This window comes from Botryllus schlosseri, chromosome 7, assembly GCF_051294905.1.
Source record: "Botryllus schlosseri isolate E-star chromosome 7, Bs_hap1, whole genome shotgun sequence".
Taxonomy (NCBI): Eukaryota; Metazoa; Chordata; class Ascidiacea; order Stolidobranchia; family Styelidae; genus Botryllus; species Botryllus schlosseri.
The window spans coordinates 8,991,263-9,011,025 of record NC_137242.1 but is presented as its reverse complement, the minus strand read 5'-3'; the positions used below and the strand labels follow the sequence as shown (position 1 = coordinate 9,011,025).

The window sequence follows — 19,763 nt, the reverse complement described above, 5'->3', positions numbered from 1 at the left end:
ACACGTTCGTGCAACAAATTTTAAACGTTAATATATATTTTTTGAAAAGGCGGATATTCATGTAAATGTCCGCGATAGGTAGATCTTGTATCGAAGTGTTGAGACAGCAAAAGATCTGCTATTGTCGGCTGAAGATTTGAGTGCCAGAGATCATTTTGCAATTTTTGATCCATCGGTACCACATCTCCCCTACTGTTAACGGGTCTTAGAAATTAGTATTTCTACTTGTAATTGAGTAGAAATCTATGGCCTTAGTTGTTCTACTTGAGTCGCAACGCCGATCAACTACTCTGGTTCATGGAAGAATATTCGGGCAAATCAGAAACCTTGGAAAACTGTATAAGCTTTTTAAAAAGAACTGGCGTTTATTCATGCAAAACAGAGACACACAGCCCCGGAACAATTCAAAAACATCACTGGAAATTAACCAATGCTCATCTCTGGTTCGGTTCAAGCATATAAAACATCTTATTTGGAGTACACGAGTAGGCCACAGTATGTCCTATGTCGAGACGGATCGACTGTCCTAGAACCGATGTATATAATTTGCATTGTGAAGTACCAAGCACACGCACTTCAGGTTTCGTGTTGAGCTGTTACCAAGCCGTCTCTGTTCATTTGGTTGTTTCTAATTGACAATGCAAAAGAACTCTTTATGTCATGACAATAAACCAAAAGAAAAACAGTTCTGAAACAGCTTTTCTCGATTCCGGTCAAATGTCACAGTATATGGAAACTGGAGAGAAGCTAGCATGATAAATACAGGCAGAGATTAATGATGATAATCTCTTTCAATTTATCATGATAAGCAATTTTTCTATGGATAAGCAGACATCCTTTGTCTTAGTGTTTCAAAGCAAGCTAAAAGGGCCACTTATTTGAGTAATGTGCCTGATTAAACAATAATCTTCTACTTAATATACTAACAATATATTGTTTATTGTTTGCAAACTTTTACGTTTCACGAAAGAGCAGTGTACTGTCACAACATGCATTGATCTATTAAATCAGCAGGACAGATGTATAAAGATAACGTGGGGAACTAAATTAAGTATGGAGCTACTAATCACAATCTTTACGAATAGCGGTATATAAAGGTGATAACTGCTACCGACTAATAATGGTTGCGTCCACGTATAATTTATGGGCCGAAAAGAGGTCCTAGTTGAAAGAAGAAGAGAACCACTGGATTCAAGTTCACCGAAAACTCACTTATTCTTTTCTATAACAACCCCGGTTTCATCATTATAGATGTTTTCAATAACAATTTTTGATCTAAAGCTGCTGTACGCTCAACGTAATGTCACCAGCGAAAGCCGAAATTTGCTTAATTTATGAAAATGAGAAAAATACACGCCGAGAACATTTGACGTGGTAGAGGAATTCTGAGCACACAATCAGGTTCAGCAACCTAAATTCAACCTGGATCAATCATTAAAATTTTTGGTGCAAATTTTTAGCTGAAATTTGTAGACCAGTGTAACGGAATTCACCGAGAATAGACATTACCGAGAATGGACACCACCGAGAATCGATAATACAGAGAATGGACATCACCGAAAAGGGATATTCATCCTCTTTTATAAAATGTTTGCTTAAATGTAGGCCTACATGGAAATTGGACTGAGATATACGAAATGAGCGCTCAAGTAACGGTCAGGCGGTTGTTTCGGGACTTGAGCCTGATTTTGTTTTTTAGTCAACCAACGGACAATCTCATAAAATGTCGGTATTTCGGGAGTTGAGCCGGAAAAATGACCTTTTTCATAGTCAACCTACCACAAAATCGGTAAAAATTTAAAATTTTTCCGGATTTTACTCCAGTATTGTAAGTCTGAAAATTTTGAAAAAGTGTCCTCTTCTCAGATTCCCAAAATATGGTAACCCTAATGTTATGCATATGTTCAGATCGTGGGTATGTACATCACGGTGTTGCCACATTCGATATCGATTCTCAGGTATAAATTTGTCGACAACGTCCGCCTCGGAAAGAAAGATTCTCGATGGTGTCCATTCTCGGTAATGTCTCTTCTCGGCGGTGTCCATTCTCGGTCTTGTCCGTTGTCGGTGGTGTCCATTCTCGGTAATGTCCATTCTCAGTATTGTCCGTTGTCAGTGGTGTCCAATCTCGGTATTGTCCATTCTCGGTATTGTCCATCCTGGGTAATGTCCCTTCTCGGTGGTGTCCATTCTCGGTGGTGTCAATTCTCGGTGGTGTCCATTCTCGATTAGGTCCATTCTCGGTAATGTCCATTCTCGGTAATGTCCTGGTTATATCGGAATTGGTATAGAACCGCGCCTCACACATCAAGATGAATTTATGTTTAATATTAGTTTGCTACGATTTTTCGGCATGTATTAGGCCTACGTATAGAACACGTAAACAACAATGGTACGCAACACAGCTTTACGAATGTTGTCTGACGCAGGCGGTTTCAAATTATTATAGGTAACAAAGCATTGTCGTACAACTACATCAAAATGTTTACAATTTGCTAAAGATTTTCAAGTGATGCTGGCTGAAAACCAACTGCATCATAATGCAATTGAATTATTTTCGTATTCTAATGACATATAGGCCTATTCACTGAAACATTATTTTCATTCATTTTTTGCATTTGTTTGCAAACATGATATACGAAATGTAGGATATAAAATCCAACAACTCAATTATTGTCAAGAAACTTGCTCCAAGAAATAGACCCGCCGCTCCACCGATGTCGCACAATAACTTTTCAAATGAATATGCAGGTTGCTCTTTTTCAGCTTCATATGACAGCGTATGGTAGTACACTTGTAGTTCAAGCCTTTTTTCTCTAAATAAACAGCCAGATACAGGATCACATTTTCAGATACCCAACTCTGTATTGTTCAAAATTATTAAATTATACGTACGCAGTGGCTAGATCATCCAGTTTTCCGCTCATGTAGCTTTCCATCCCGTCCGATATGCTAGCCATCGTAGTCTTGACATCATAAGTAGTCTTAGAACAGTCTGGTGTACAATCACAATAATTTTCCGTGATCTCTGCAATGTGGTATCAATACATATTATGTATTGTTTGATTACTGGTGCACTGCCCCGTCATTTCTGCTAAAACATTGAACGCAATAATGAAACACGTACGTCGCGATGTGACTGCATATTGGAATTGGGTAATCATCAATGCTGCTGCACCCTAATTTAAAATGCGTATTATGCACTTGCACTACTCATGTACAATAATACGGATACCTTACAGTTTACACCATATTTAAATAAATATGTCATATCAACTACTTCAGTATAATGTGTCTTGAAAAATTTCATAACGGCTTCTTATTATGTCTCTCTCTCTCTCTCTCTCTCTCTCTCTCTTTTCTCTCTCTCTCATTTCCCCCGCACACATTAACCAATACTGACTGGGTCTCTGAACTCTTCGAATTAAACTTCATACTTTTGTATTATGTCACCTTACCTGGATCATATATAATTCTATCTTCACAGTCATTGATATCAATTTGATTGCACGTTCTCACAGATTCATTCACGTTAATGTATTCTCTTTTACATCCACACAATTGTATTCTCTGTTCATGTTGGCATTCTAAATCACACGCAGCTTGGGTATATTTTCCAAAATGTGCTAGTGCCTGTTCCCCGCAATGACCGTAGGGTGGTTTCTGAAATATTCAAACTGCATTAATGTCTGTATATATGTGATGTGCAGAAGTTGCCCTTCGGGTAATAGGCCTAAGATCTCGAGTCAAGATTGGGTGTCACTCCGATTGATCCATTTGAGTAAATTCAGTTGGTTTGCTTATTAACCTATTCCGTCCTGTTTTGTGTCTTTTAGGCTCTTCACGAAACAATAATTTTGTTAGAAGTAAGAAATAGTTCAAAATGCTATGCGATACTATGTTAATATCATTACGGAGAGTTATTTTACACTGTTGCACTGTGGCTATGCACCATTGGATCATATCTTTTCTTGTGGCATGCAAATTTCCAACTGTTAGCTCTTGGTGAAAATTTAATACTTTAATTCAGAGTTGTCCATACTTGCAATGTTTGCAATCGTTTCGATATTATAATCTTGATTTGGTGTCCGAGAGGTAAACTGTATCCATTGTTCTGCAGCATGACCACTTCATCACTTGGGTCATGTATCATAACAATGAACCCTTCTATGTTCATAAAAGGACCATGAGACCAGTCCGAAGGATCCACAGAAATTGTTATTGATAACCCTCCATGGCGTCCTGTAATCATACTTCGAATTACTCAAGCATTGGGTTGAATCATAGGTTATTTGTTATACTGCTAACACAATGTTTACTGCTTGACGAAAGAATCTATTTCTAAATCAGTGTGGTTCCCAACCATTTTACGGCAACAGATTCCTTCCAAAGTGAATATCAAGTTTACTCATCCGTTATCCGTCACATTTTGGGAAGTACAAGTCTTGTTGTAAGCATAGAACCGCCTATCAGAAAACGTAACAATTGATGTTGTTGTCAAATTCATGGAATATTCTCAAAACTAATATTTTACATTCAAGAGTCATTAATAAAAGACAGTAATGAAAAATATGGGCAGGCCTACATTTATGCAATTTTGATGTTACAAATTTGAAACAAATATAATGTGAGGCTTGTGGTGATCTTTTATGCACATTAGCTGGAAACAACGGATGTATTTTCATAATGTAATCATACCGACAAGACGTTTCCTTACATCTACATGAAATTAATTGAAGATTGGAATTTAATTAGTCAATTTTCTCACAGGTGACTGGGGTCTTGTCATAAACGCCAGGTTGGGAGCCCATGATCTAAATTAAATAATCAAGTCATCAAATTTCTCAGATTTTGTACGTGTAATCTCTAATATAATTGCATCTATCCTGTGTGACATGGTTTGTGTTACCTGGAGTCTGCTGATGTTTTGCTGTGTCATCTTTTGATGGGTCGAATGTCATGCAGTATCCCACGTCACGAATTTTTGTGTAGATATGCGAAATGTTGCATTCTTTTCGGCGATATTCGCAGCTGTATCGGAGGAAATTGTGTGTAGTGTTTATTCATTTCCTCATGCACTTTTAATATGTAATAGTATAGTAAAATAATATGTATCATATTGTCATATGTTCCAACATGGTAGTATTAGTATTGATATTGGCAGTTCAAGAAACTCTGGTACTTGTTTATCAATAAGTGTCACCACCTTATTAGCCTGTTCATCATTTCTAGTTATATTGTATGTTGCATGACTCGAAATAAAAGTCAAATTTGATTATCATGTGGTATATGAAATTCTAACCTATCTTACATGTCAATATGTTCGATGTAATCAAAGGCTGATTTTTCGTAGATATAGTCCATGTCTAGTTCATCATAATCAGTATCATCATTTCCCTCGATTTCCCAGGCAGCGTATGGAGAGTACAGCTTTTGAAGCGTAGTACTTTCTTCTTGAGTCAGTTTGCTTCTCCTTAGATTTGCAAAATACATTTATAGCTTGGAAGCAATTAGCTTCGTCTCACATCAACAATTTTTTTTGGAAACCTCCTAACATTGCGCCATAATTGCGGAATAGTTATTTTTAACATTGATTATATATCAGTCCCTATTGCTTTTATTTCATTTCTACAAAGTGGGTGTACTATGTACAGGTACAACTGTACAATACCAGACTTGAATGAATATTGAATGATGGGGTCGAGGGGAGTGAGACAATGAAGAGCTGGCATTGTCATCAGATCGCCATCCATCCCCAATGGTATTTGCAGTCTGATGTGATTATATCATATTCTTTCAGGATTAATGTTGTTACATTGGCATGGTAGATCCTTAGTCTAAATCAAGTTCGTAAAATAAATGATGCTGCACTCAGGTATCTTAAAGTGTGTGATCTGCACAAAACACAAGTATTTGCTAACATAAAGACTGTAGTCTGGAAGTGCAATTTACTTACTGGAAAACGTTATAGTTGCACAATGTGACTGCTGGGAATTCCAATTGCTCTTGAAAGTGTTTTTCCAGGGTTGTCGTTATGGGATAGCTCAAGTAATCCACAATGTTTTTGTAACTTATGAAAGTGGTGTAGGATATTGCAGCGAGCAACACAATCAGCCACACGCATCTGAAAATATTCAATGATGACACGGGCGGGGGAGATGACCCGGTTCGATTCCCGTCGGAGGTTTATCTGGGCTCCTCTTCCCCCGCCGTTCTTACGGCGAAAAAAAAGCCCAGAAAAAAAATCGAAAAGAACTGTGACATCGGGCACTCTAGACCGAGATGGATGTTAGAGTAAAGGATCGCTACTGATGCGTGTCGCTCGACATCCTCCTATCTGTTCATGACATCGCATTGTCTCTTATCGCATTGTACATTGTATGTGACTAGTTCAGATGAAAAATACAGCCCAACGAATTTATGTTAACACTGGGGAACACGATTTTTGTTGACTTCTTTCTGACAATTGTTTTTGACTTACTTTTGGGCACTGAATTCAATATTGACTTCGTTTTTTTCTCTATCACATCAAGTTTTTGGGTTAGGCACTCACCACACTAATATGACGAGGAGCTCAACGACAATGCTGACGATGAAATGTACCTTATTGCGTATGTGAGCTCTGCTGTCTTCGTCAAGATAGCGCAATGGTGAAGCGTCCAGATTCTTGATCGGCAGGTCGTGGTTTGGATCCCCGGCCGGGTCTGACCAAAGACCCCATTAGTGACACAGGTATGACTTCCCTGCTTGGCGCTCTTGCATTACTGAGATTGCATGGAGAGGTGGCGCAGGACTTAGAAAGCCATAAAAGGCTATATCTGCACCTTCCTTGTCCGGCGGCATATGCTCATCATGCACTCATGGTATGCATATGCACAGATCGTGCGTATGTGTATCATGAGTCGGTGTATATGCCACAAAAACATCAAGGACAAAAATAAACTACGGCCTTTCCTTTTCATAACCCCATAAAAGTATCGCTTTAAACATATTTTGTGTCTATTGCATAAAACGTTTCAAGCACCGAAAGTAAACGAAATTCACGCAATTGTCCTCAAATAAACATTTGTACTCCTCTATTTGGTTGATTTGAACTGACATTGCTTCTTCAGAACAAATAAAGTGGTTGTTTCAGCCTCAGGGTACAGATTTACGCCAATTACTCCTAATTTAGCGGGTTATCTGGCTTGATACTCGAGCAATAGTCAGCTCAGCTTACATCCCATCTACTCTTGTATCTTTCCCCCTCACCTCCAGATATTGGGGAAAACTTTCGCCTTGCTCATCGCTGACTACGCCAATGTTTCCAGGAAATTAGCGAGATGGCATTGCCGTAATGTTTTGTATTTTGATGCTTGCATATGTTGCAGAAGATCTCGATGAAACTTCTAATAGTTCTAATAGCTTATGGGCAATTTCGATACAATTCTGTGTCCATGTATTCCCAATTAAGCTATCTCATGACAACATTTGCAAATGATAACCAAGTATTACTTCCAAATCTGAGATTGACCCACTGAAACGCTTGTCTGTGATTAGTTGCAGAATTTATGAACCAACAAATGTACCAGCCATAATTTTTGTAATAAAAGGCCAGAAAAGTCCAAAGCGAGGTTATGGATACTTGGGGAACACTTGCTTTCAGTTGAAAATTCTTTAAGGAATATTTTCATTAGGTCAAACTTATGCATGCGATGGAAAATAATTATTTCTCTCTCAACAAGTGGCTCTTGTAAAATATTGCCATCAACAGAATCAACAGATTCAAGGTCAAATCTCGGAGGCCAATTCCTAATCACCTAGTGATTTTTTGGATGTCTGCTGTCCTCAGAGGTGGTCAGTAACGAAGGACTTCTACTTTTTCGAAGTACTCAAGTAGTTTTCCTCTACTTCTGGTACTTACACAAGTAGATCTGATTTTCGCTACTTCTACTTTTACTTCGTAATATTTTGTGATCTACTTACTTACTTTTCGCTATTTTCAGTTTGTCAAGTAGAAGTAGTTCAATCTTCCAATCAGGAAGATAGCCTGAGGAATTTCGGGGCTGTTTTTACGGAGTATCAACATTTAATTTTCATATAAGTTTAGTAAAACCCAGAATTTTCGTCGCGCTTTGCGCGCAGTGGATACGGAGTGACCGGTATGATTTCACGAAAGTATCGGTGAATTTAGGTAGAGGGTTGGCGTGGCTCCGTTCACACCACATTATCGCCCTTCACCCATATGAAATAATTCATAACAGTATATATGGCTCATCATAACGTTGGAAACTGATGTTTCGCAATCTAGCATTTACTTGTCATATCGTAATCTAGCATGTCCATGGCGTGTCCTAATCTGGAAAAGTGGACTCTGACTTTTTTAAGTTTTAGATCTGTTTCAGCATACCACCTTTGAAACTTTCGGGACTAAAAACATGAAATACATATTCTGCTTTTAGAAGTAGTATTTATATTTCACTTTCAATTCCCAGTATCGTATACTTTGAGTTCTAATTAATATCAGTTCTTTATTCTGGATAACATACATGTTGAAGCATAAAAACAAGTGTAGTAATGCCTTTAATTTCTCGAAATAAAACTACACAATATGGCATTTTTACGGTCCACCATATTTTTTATTAACGTTTACTAATCGCGCAAAGTGATTACACCGTATCCTATACAACTTCTCCGTATTGCTCTTCGACTAAACTACAGGCCTTATATTATAAGGCTTATAGTATGGGGGATGGCACCATACCATACTATTTTCTAAAACGTCCTGTTCGAGAAAACAGAGGATTAGCGTCGCATTTCCATATCAATACTGTCATTTTCATCACATGATGTGGAAGAATGCTTTGCTTATGCTATCGAAAATTGGATACCTGCTGGTATGCATCAATATGAATCAAGCTCGTCACCTACCGCATAGCTCAATTTGCACCTTTTTACAATCCATGTGAACGAATTAGGATCGTTTTCACAACTACTTACTTACTTGAGTACTTTTAAAGTCAGTCAATTCTACTTCTACTTCAATAGTTTTAGGTTGCATATGGAAGAAGTACTTCTACTCGTACTTGAGTAGAGTTTTTCGTCGCTACTTCTACTTCTACTTGAGTAGCTTTCTTTACTACTTTCACCACCTCTCCTGTCCTACACACACATATAACAGTAATGCATGTGTATCCTTGGTGTCTGACCACACAGAAAGCATAATGTTTTAAAGTTGGCACATATGATTCAATCGAGGTTGTGGTATTGCAACAATTCAATGTTTCTGTATTTCTTACGAAGGCTAAGGCTAACTGAGCGTGCAATTGTTACTGCGCCGTAGAGGTTACCATTCTGGAGAATGCCACACTTTAGGATCCTTTTTTGAGCTGTCAATGGACATTTTCCATTCCCATGAGTTTCAAGTTGGAATTCCCAACTCCTTAGTAACCCACGATATCTGTATCGTGCCAATGCCAGTGTCATAGCAATACACAGAGCTACCGAAAGAAGGCCTACGATGAAAAAACTGTTTCTCTTCATCGTAAGTGAGATTCCTTCTCTTCCTTGCCAAGTATTTTTTCTCAATTCGTAAGGATGGTAAAAATTCCGAAGATTTTAATTCCAAGTCCCAAAGCCTATGTCAGATGATTTAATTTGTGTTGATGGACTACTCTACATTCATAATCATCGTTAATTTCGAAATCGTCAACATTAGGCCCGCTATCCCTAATGTCTTCATCTTGATCCAATTCTTTGAGCGTAAAGGAGTTTGAAGTTGCGCAGGATCAGCTAAATTAGGTATATGACGTAAAGCTGATAGTAAATGTAATGTATATTTTCAAGTTTGACGTTTGTATCAAGTCTGTGTCTAAAATATCCTTGGATGATAGCATCTTCTAACCGAAAATGGGTGAAAGCATCGGCCTATAGATCGATACCTGTACCTTTTCCCTAAATCAGTGGATCCCACCAAACCTTTTTCGACTCATCGCCCCCTTATCAAGCTCGACACAAATTTCGCCTCCCAATATTCACTGATCCGAAAAAGCCGACATATAAACGGTAAATTTATTCACCAAACTCTGATGGCTCCGGTAAATTGACTAAATAATTCCGTCGTGCTGACCTTTTCTTCGCGTCATGTGCAGAATAAGCCGTCTTCACGTGCATTTTTGACCGTGCTAATTAAATATATCTCACTGACATTTTCGCCCCTTTGGTATTTTCACCCCCTTGTTTCTCAAAATTGCGCACGGGGGGGATGTCGCCCCCGTTGGGAACCCTTGCCCTAAATCATTCAATTGACCTCTTGGCTATATAACTTATACGATTAAAGTTTGGATTTGTATAACGTACGGAAAACCAACGTGGCCAAAATCGTGAATATGTGCATATTTTTGGCATATGTGTTGAAACAAAAACTGGACGTGATAGAAGAAAACCGGGCGCATTTTTGGGATCAGCACTCCAAAATTAGCCTAAATAAAGTGCAAAATCAAAGTTAAGAAATTTTCCGTTCAAAATTGTGTAATGTATTCACAATACAGCTGTAGCTATTCTATTATTCATGAGGTTTTTTGCCTTATTTTGACTCAATTTCGAAATTTAGTAATCCTTTGATTTGAAATGATTACAGTGTGCACTAGGCATAAGTACCACAACTGAGCATATTATTACGTTGTTTAAAGTCTGTCGAGCTCAGAATTTATTTTTCCAATATTGAAACACAGTTGGCACAGATATAAAATATATTTCCAATGGTCATTCTGTACTTCAGTGGAAAACATCGGAACTTCGGCTTTACTTACTTTCTTAGCCAAGATCCCTTTTTCATAAAGATATATCGCACTCCTTGGATGCCAACATTGCCTAAAAAGTTTTCAGTTTCCTTGGCAAAAGATAGATCCCGATAGATCCCAATATCTTTGTCAATCTTGTCATGCACCATAACTGCTTGTTTTGGTTTGCTTCCTATCTCTTTCTCCTCTCTGTCCAACATATCGAGTGCGGATAGCAAAGTATTGTTATGTCTGCGCTATTTTCAAGGCTCTGTCTGTTGACGTTTTTCCGTGAAGTCCAGCATATTCTGAAAAGTCTAGATCTTCAACTGATTTTTTTGCAGTCATCTTGACGAAACAATTATTTTGTCACCTGCGCTTTTCTTACTAGTTTTTTGTACCGTTGATCCGGGACACGTGTTGTCTAAACTGTGACCTTTGAAAAAAAAATGCTAATAGTACCATATGATTATTCAATATGGTACACCAAGGTCACTCTTCATTAATTATGAATACGTCGAGTGCTATAAAGCATCATGTCACTACTAAACTTTGAGAATGGAGTCGAAAATTGAATCGCATAATTTATGAGGCTAGTTGATCTTATTTGAGTCTTTGTGACCTAAGTTGAGCTTTTGATCCTTTCAAAATATTGGTATTATAATGTGGTGGTTTAACGATGGCTATCTTTTGAAGTTTCTCAATACCTTAAGGAATCAAGGTGTGGCTTCGTTACGCCACAGCCTCCGTTGTTAGGACATGATAAAATGCCATGTCTAATCCATCGCGTGATGTAATGTAGGGGGAAACGAGTAGGTGTGAGCCACTGTTTAGGTGCGGACCTTATAATGAGACTTTGCAATCACAATTACTTGCCATGCTCTGTGTTTGTAAATATATGGCTTCAGATTCACCCACATTACTTACAGGCACGAAACTAGAATGATTTTTGACTGCATTGAGAATATACAATTTTGGGGGTCCACAGAAAATTATTAAAAATCAAGGCATTTGAGTTCGAGTCCCTACGCACAACTACACATAAATGTTCTGGATCATGCTTATTGTGAATGTGAAGGCTATTGAATTTAGTATAAAAATAGTGTTTCTTTTCATATCTCCTTGATCTGGATATTTGGTGAGAATCATCGGTGGTCGACTCCCTATCTTAAGTGTTAGTGGTTTGAATAGCCTATTCATCACCATCCGATCCACATAGCCCATAGGCCAGGGGTGGTCAGCTTGCGTCCGTAGAAGCATAAACGAACGGCCGTCAACGTGCAATTTGAATGTACAAATCAACTCCCTAATTTTTGAGAGAATTTAATTGAACTTGAAGTTTTTCTTCGCGCTTGGCGCGATTCAGGAGGATTATAACGATTCTCAATTCCTTTGGATAACATTGATACTCGCGATTTCAGTACGTACGGAAAGCCTGCCGTGGCGTTCTGATTCTACAACTAAAAACGTTCGCGCAAAACGTATTTATCAAGAAAACACTTGTGCCTCAGAATACAACATTAGCTGTCTGCGATAAGTTACCTGATAGCACAGTTAACATGGATTATACGCGCCCAGATTGTCCATTACGTATGTCCATAGAAATGTAGCCGTACGCCATACATGTAATCGAAATGCGGCCGTGAATAGCTGAAAGGTTGAAAACCCCTGACATAGGCGGTGTTAGCCACGCTCAAACGTTACAATGGCTGTCATGCTTAAGGGATTTTCTGCGGTCAATACTCTGATTATAGTCATACTCTATACCAGTGGTCGGGAACCTTTTTTGACCGAACAGCCACATAGGCCCAATATTTTCAATTGTAACTCCCAAAGACACATTTGAATAAAATATTCATTTTATTCCCGAAGCTTTTCGGCTGACCCTCGTCAGGGGAATATCGTCAGCAATAATGCGAGGATTCGAATAACTATGTTCAGCAACAATATATATCGCTAATTATGACGTCACACAGAAAATATACAAAGTTAGGAAAACGAGAGAACTGAAGCGTTGGCATGGAGATAGCGAAGCAAAACAAGTTAATGCGCGATTTTCAAATGATACACAAATTCTTTCTGTTGGCATAGACTAGGTTTGCTCATAGTGATGATGGTGGACTCAAGAACAGACAAATGAAATAAATTGCGACCCTTAGCCAATATAGAGAACATGTCCTCGTGATAGTTAGCAGCACACGTATGATTTTCTAGTAAATGTTTGCCTATAGAAGATTTTTGACCCATGGCCTGGTTATGTTCAAGAACAAGCGGATTGTTAAGCTGCGAATTTGAGATATAAGATTTGACAGATGGTGGAATGTGTTCTTTGATACGGTCCTGCAACCGTCTGGAAGTTCTCCCTACGTACCGACAATCGCAGTGGCACTTGAATTCATAAATTACGTTGCTTTGTTTTATAGCCGGGAGAACGTCCTTTCGGGTTGCAGGAAACATTGGTATCGTGGTAAAAACAACATTGGTTTTCACCGCTGGATAACAGCGGTAGACTGCTGAAGTTATCTGTGTCTCAAATCGATAAGAAACCGGGCCAATCCAAGGAAGATGAATGTACACATCCCTATTTTCACGAGAAATTACTTCGGGGGTTTCTTCTGGTTTGGTATCATTCCAATGACTTAACTTTTTACTTATTGTCCGCTTAATAACATACTCTGGGTATCCGTTGTCAATGAAAATTTTACGGATGTAGTCAAGTTCATTATTCAATTTGACCTCGGAACAAATCATCAACGCCCGGTGAACCAAGGTGCCGATTAAATTGATTTTACGACTTTTTGGGCTGAAAGAGCTCCATCGAAGGTAATGACCCGAAAATGTGGGCTTCCTATAAACGGAGGTAAGGAATTTTCCATCCCGTTTCTCCACAAGAACGTCAAGGAATGCCAGGCGATTGTTAATTTCTTTTTCCGACGTGAATTGCAATGCTGGATGTAGTTTGTTTAAATTTTCCAGGAAAGTATCACAGTCAGATTCATTATCGAATATCACGAACGTGTCATCGACATAGCGATGGTATGATAAGGGCGGTTTAATAGAAGAAGAGAAGATCTTATCTTCATGAAATCCTACAAATATATTGGCTAGAATAGGACCCAATGGTGATCCCATTGCTACACCATCAGATTGTCGGAACATGATATTGTTGAAACTAAATTCAACAGAACACACAGCGTTTCTCATCAATTCCATGAAGGTAGCTCTCGAGAAAGGAGGGGGTATTAGCTTACCGTTATATAGAGCATCAGCGCAAATATTCAACGTCTCATTTAGTGGTACGTTGGTGAAAAGGCTCTTTATGTCGAATGAGCCTAGGAAATTATCGCGCGCGGATAGCTGTGAGCGACGCATCTCATCAGCGAAGGTAAAAGAATCGCGTACGCAATGCGACCCGTAAAGTTCGCGAACAGGTTCCAGTATGTTGATCAACCACTTCGCCAACTTCTGTTGCATTGACCCAGTCATGCTGAGTATCGGTCTGAGTGGCACATCGTCTTTATGCGTCTTCGGTAATCCATACATACGCGGTCTTTGGGAGCCAACAGGCCTGATGGAGTCATATTCTTCAGTGGATATTACGTCATCGGTTTTCAAGATTCGAAGGCGTCGTTGTAGTCGTCTTTCAGACTTTGCAGTATTGTCGTATTCCGAGACCGGGCCAAGTACAACGAATTTGGATTTATCCTCGAGAATAGTCATCATCTTTGCAATGTAATCTTTCTTGTTTAAAATTACCACGCCGGTACCTTTATCTGGTTTCGTTATGTGAATATCGGGGTTGCTTCGCAGAGATTTAATGGCACGGAAGCATTCCTTTGTCATCAAGAAATCCGCTTTGTCAACTGGACATCCACAATACGAATGTGCCAAGTCCGTAAGTCTTGCTTTGAAAGCTGGCACTTCATCGATTGATTTTGCTTCACGGTGCTTCAATTGAGCTAATAGAATCTCAAATTCGGCGAAAACCTCCTCACTCTTGACATTAATTGGTGGAATACAGAAATTTAACCCATGCGATAGAGCAAACTTTTCGGTCGAGGACAGTGCGTAGTCCGATAAGTTGATGATATTCTTCTCATCGGGACAAGCGACACTTCCGAAGCGGTCAATGACTAGCCGGTTCAAATTTCGTTCGTTTTTACATAAATTAATATCCTCTTTGATCACGTCAATTGATGCGAGGTATCGGCAAAATCGAACTAGGTCAAAGAATGATAAGAATCGCGCTACCTGTCTTTGCTGAGTGCGGCAGTCACGACGAAGTTTCAATACCATAGATTCTTTCTTCCCGATTTCATCAAATAAAAACGCGCGCTCCATGTTGGGATTGAGGCGGGCACGAGACTTTTCTATCCTTGCTCTCAAGAATGCAGGCAACGTCTTCTTAGCGATACAAGCCTTCAAAAAGGCTATTGTTGATAACGTAGTTCTCAAACGCCCGCGAGTCTTTATCAGCGTATTAATGATGTTTAATTGCTGATCGCTGTACCTTTTCCGGAAGTACACAAAGAGACGCTTAGGAGTACAGAACTTCATGACACATTTGAATAAAATATTCATTTTATTCCCGAAGCTTTTCGGCTGACCCTCGTCAGGGGAATATCGTCAGCAATAATGCGAGGATTCGAATAACTATGTTCAGCAACAATATATATCGCTAATTATGACGTCACACAGAAAATATACAAAGTTAGGAAAACGAGAGAACTGAAGCGTTGGCATGGAGATAGCGAAGCAAAACAAGTTAATGCGCGATTTTCAAATGATACACAAATTCTTTCTGTTGGCATAGACTAGGTTTGCTCATAGTGATGATGGTGGACTCAAGAACAGACAAATGAAATAAATTGCGACCCTTAGCCAATATAGAGAACATGTCCTCGTGATAGTTAGCAGCACACGTATGATTTTCTAGTAAATGTTTGCCTATAGAAGATTTTTGACCCATGGCCTGGTTATGTTCAAGAACAAGCGGATTGTTAAGCTGCGAATTTGAGATATAAGATTTGACAGATGGTGGAATGTGTTCTTTGATACGGTCCTGCAACCGTTTGGAAGTTCTCCCTACGTACCGACAATCGCAGTGGCACTTGAATTCATAAATTACGTTGCTTTGTTTTATAGCCGGGAGAACGTCCTTTCGGGTTGCAGGAAACATTGGTATCGTGGTAAAAACAACATTGGTTTTCACCGCTGGATAACAGCGGTAGACTGCTGAAGTTATCTGTGTCTCAAATCGATAAGAAACCGGGCCAATCCAAGGAAGATGAATGTACACATCCCTATTTTCACGAGAAATTACTTCGGGGGTTTCTTCTGGTTTGGTATCATTCCAATGACTTAACTTTTTACTTATTGTCCGCTTAATAACATACTCTGGGTATCCGTTGTCAATGAAAATTTTACGGATGTAGTCAAGTTCATTATTCAATTTGACCTCGGAACAAATCATCAACGCCCGGTGAACCAAGGTGCCGATTAAATTGATTTTACGACTTTTTGGGCTGAAAGAGCTCCATCGAAGGTAATGACCCGAAAATGTGGGCTTCCTATAAACGGAGGTAAGGAATTTTCCATCCCGTTTCTCCACAAGAACGTCAAGGAATGCCAGGCGATTGTTAATTTCTTTTTCCGACGTGAATTGCAATGCTGGATGTAGTTTGTTTAAATTTTCCAGGAAAGTATCACAGTCAGATTCATTATCGAATATCACGAACGTGTCATCGACATAGCGATGGTATGATAAGGGCGGTTTAATAGAAGAAGAGAAGATCTTATCTTCATGAAATCCTACAAATATATTGGCTAGAATAGGACCCAATGGTGATCCCATTGCTACACCATCAGATTGTCGGAACATGATATTGTTGAAACTAAATTCAACAGAACACACAGCGTTTCTCATCAATTCCATGAAGGTAGCTCTCGAGAAAGGAGGGGGTATTAGCTTACCGTTATATAGAGCATCAGCGCAAATATTCAACGTCTCATTTAGTGGTACGTTGGTGAAAAGGCTCTTTATGTCGAATGAGCCTAGGAAATTATCGCGCGCGGATAGCTGTGAGCGACGCATCTCATCAGCGAAGGTAAAAGAATCGCGTACGCAATGCGACCCGTAAAGTTCGCGAACAGGTTCCAGTATGTTGATCAACCACTTCGCCAACTTCTGTTGCATTGACCCAGTCATGCTGAGTATCGGTCTGAGTGGCACATCGTCTTTATGCGTCTTCGGTAATCCATACATACGCGGTCTTTGGGAGCCAACAGGCCTGATGGAGTCATATTCTTCAGTGGATATTACGTCATCGGTTTTCAAGATTCGAAGGCGTCGTTGTAGTCGTCTTTCAGACTTTGCAGTATTGTCGTATTCCGAGACCGGGCCAAGTACAACGAATTTGGATTTATCCTCGAGAATAGTCATCATCTTTGCAATGTAATCTTTCTTGTTTAAAATTACCACGCCGGTACCTTTATCTGGTTTCGTTATGTGAATATCGGGGTTGCTTCGCAGAGATTTAATGGCACGGAAGCATTCCTTTGTCATCAAGAAATCCGCTTTGTCAACTGGACATCCACAATACGAATGTGCCAAGTCCGTAAGTCTTGCTTTGAAAGCTGGCACTTCATCGATTGATTTTGCTTCACGGTGCTTCAATTGAGCTAATAGAATCTCAAATTCGGCGAAAACCTCCTCACTCTTGACATTAATTGGTGGAATACAGAAATTTAACCCATGCGATAGAGCAAACTTTTCGGTCGAGGACAGTGCGTAGTCCGATAAGTTGATGATATTCTTCTCATCGGGACAAGCGACACTTCCGAAGCGGTCAATGACTAGCCGGTTCAAATTTCGTTCGTTTTTACATAAATTAATATCCTCTTTGATCACGTCAATTGATGCGAGGTATCGGCAAAATCGAACTAGGTCAAAGAATGATAAGAATCGCGCTACCTGTCTTTGCTGAGTGCGGCAGTCACGACGAAGTTTCAATACCATAGATTCTTTCTTCCCGATTTCATCAAATAAAAACGCGCGCTCCATGTTGGGATTGAGGCGGGCACGAGACTTTTCTATCCTTGCTCTCAAGAATGCAGGCAACGTCTTCTTAGCGATACAAGCCTTCAAAAAGGCTATTGTTGATAACGTAGTTCTCAAACGCCCGCGAGTCTTTATCAGCGTATTAATGATGTTTAATTGCTGATCGCTGTACCTTTTCCGGAAGTACACAAAGAGACGCTTAGGAGTACAGAACTTCATGACACATTTGAATAAAATATTCATTTTATTCCCGAAGCTTTTCGGCTGACCCTCGTCAGGGGAATATCGTCAGCAATAATGCGAGGATTCGAATAACTATGTTCAGCAACAATATATATCGCTAATTATGACGTCACACAGAAAATATACAAAGTTAGGAAAACGAGAGAACTGAAGCGTTGGCATGGAGATAGCGAAGCAAAACAAGTTAATGCGCGATTTTCAAATGATACACAAATTCTTTCTGTTGGCATAGACTAGGTTTGCTCATAGTGATGATGGTGGACTCAAGAACAGACAAATGAAATAAATTGCGACCCTTAGCCAATATAGAGAACATGTCCTCGTGATAGTTAGCAGCACACGTATGATTTTCTAGTAAATGTTTGCCTATAGAAGATTTTTGACCCATGGCCTGGTTATGTTCAAGAACAAGCGGATTGTTAAGCTGCGAATTTGAGATATAAGATTTGACAGATGGTGGAATGTGTTCTTTGATACGGTCCTGCAACCGTTTGGAAGTTCTCCCTACGTACCGACAATCGCAGTGGCACTTGAATTCATAAATTACGTTGCTTTGTTTTATAGCCGGGAGAACGTCCTTTCGGGTTGCAGGAAACATTGGTATCGTGGTAAAAACAACATTGGTTTTCACCGCTGGATAACAGCGGTAGACTGCTGAAGTTATCTGTGTCTCAAATCGATAAGAAACCGGGCCAATCCAAGGAAGATGAATGTACACATCCCTATTTTCACGAGAAATTACTTCGGGGGTTTCTTCTGGTTTGGTATCATTCCAATGACTTAACTTTTTACTTATTGTCCGCTTAATAACATACTCTGGGTATCCGTTGTCAATGAAAATTTTACGGATGTAGTCAAGTTCATTATTCAATTTGACCTCGGAACAAATCATCAACGCCCGGTGAACCAAGGTGCCGATTAAATTGATTTTACGACTTTTTGGGCTGAAAGAGCTCCATCGAAGGTAATGACCCGAAAATGTGGGCTTCCTATAAACGGAGGTAAGGAATTTTCCATCCCGTTTCTCCACAAGAACGTCAAGGAATGCCAGGCGATTGTTAATTTCTTTTTCCGACGTGAATTGCAATGCTGGATGTAGTTTGTTTAAATTTTCCAGGAAAGTATCACAGTCAGATTCATTATCGAATATCACGAACGTGTCATCGACATAGCGATGGTATGATAAGGGCGGTTTAATAGAAGAAGAGAAGATCTTATCTTCATGAAATCCTACAAATATATTGGCTAGAATAGGACCCAATGGTGATCCCATTGCTACACCATCAGATTGTCGGAACATGATATTGTTGAAACTAAATTCAACAGAACACACAGCGTTTCTCATCAATTCCATGAAGGTAGCTCTCGAGAAAGGAGGGGGTATTAGCTTACCGTTATATAGAGCATCAGCGCAAATATTCAACGTCTCATTTAGTGGTACGTTGGTGAAAAGGCTCTTTATGTCGAATGAGCCTAGGAAATTATCGCGCGCGGATAGCTGTGAGCGACGCATCTCATCAGCGAAGGTAAAAGAATCGCGTACGCAATGCGACCCGTAAAGTTCGCGAACAGGTTCCAGTATGTTGATCAACCACTTCGCCAACTTCTGTTGCATTGACCCAGTCATGCTGAGTATCGGTCTGAGTGGCACATCGTCTTTATGCGTCTTCGGTAATCCATACATACGCGGTCTTTGGGAG

At 39.5% G+C, this 19,763-nt stretch overlaps 1 protein-coding gene across 1 annotated transcript; it reads right to left on the bottom strand.

The window, feature by feature from the left end:
- Positions 1–343: 343 nt before the first annotated feature.
- LOC145443378 (acid-sensing ion channel 4-A-like) lies at positions 344–12,466 on the bottom strand. Its single transcript, XM_080321350.1, has 8 exons — positions 10,791–12,466; positions 5,957–6,124; positions 5,312–5,473; positions 4,910–5,031; positions 4,043–4,242; positions 3,459–3,663; positions 2,896–3,028; positions 344–2,816 (listed from the first exon to the last, which is right to left on the bottom strand). Exons 1-8 carry the CDS (start codon positions 10,979–10,981, stop codon positions 2,606–2,608), a joined length of 1,392 nt encoding a protein of 463 aa, XP_080177476.1. The 5' UTR covers positions 10,982–12,466; the 3' UTR covers positions 344–2,605.
- Between the last annotated feature and the right edge of the window lie 7,297 nt (positions 12,467–19,763).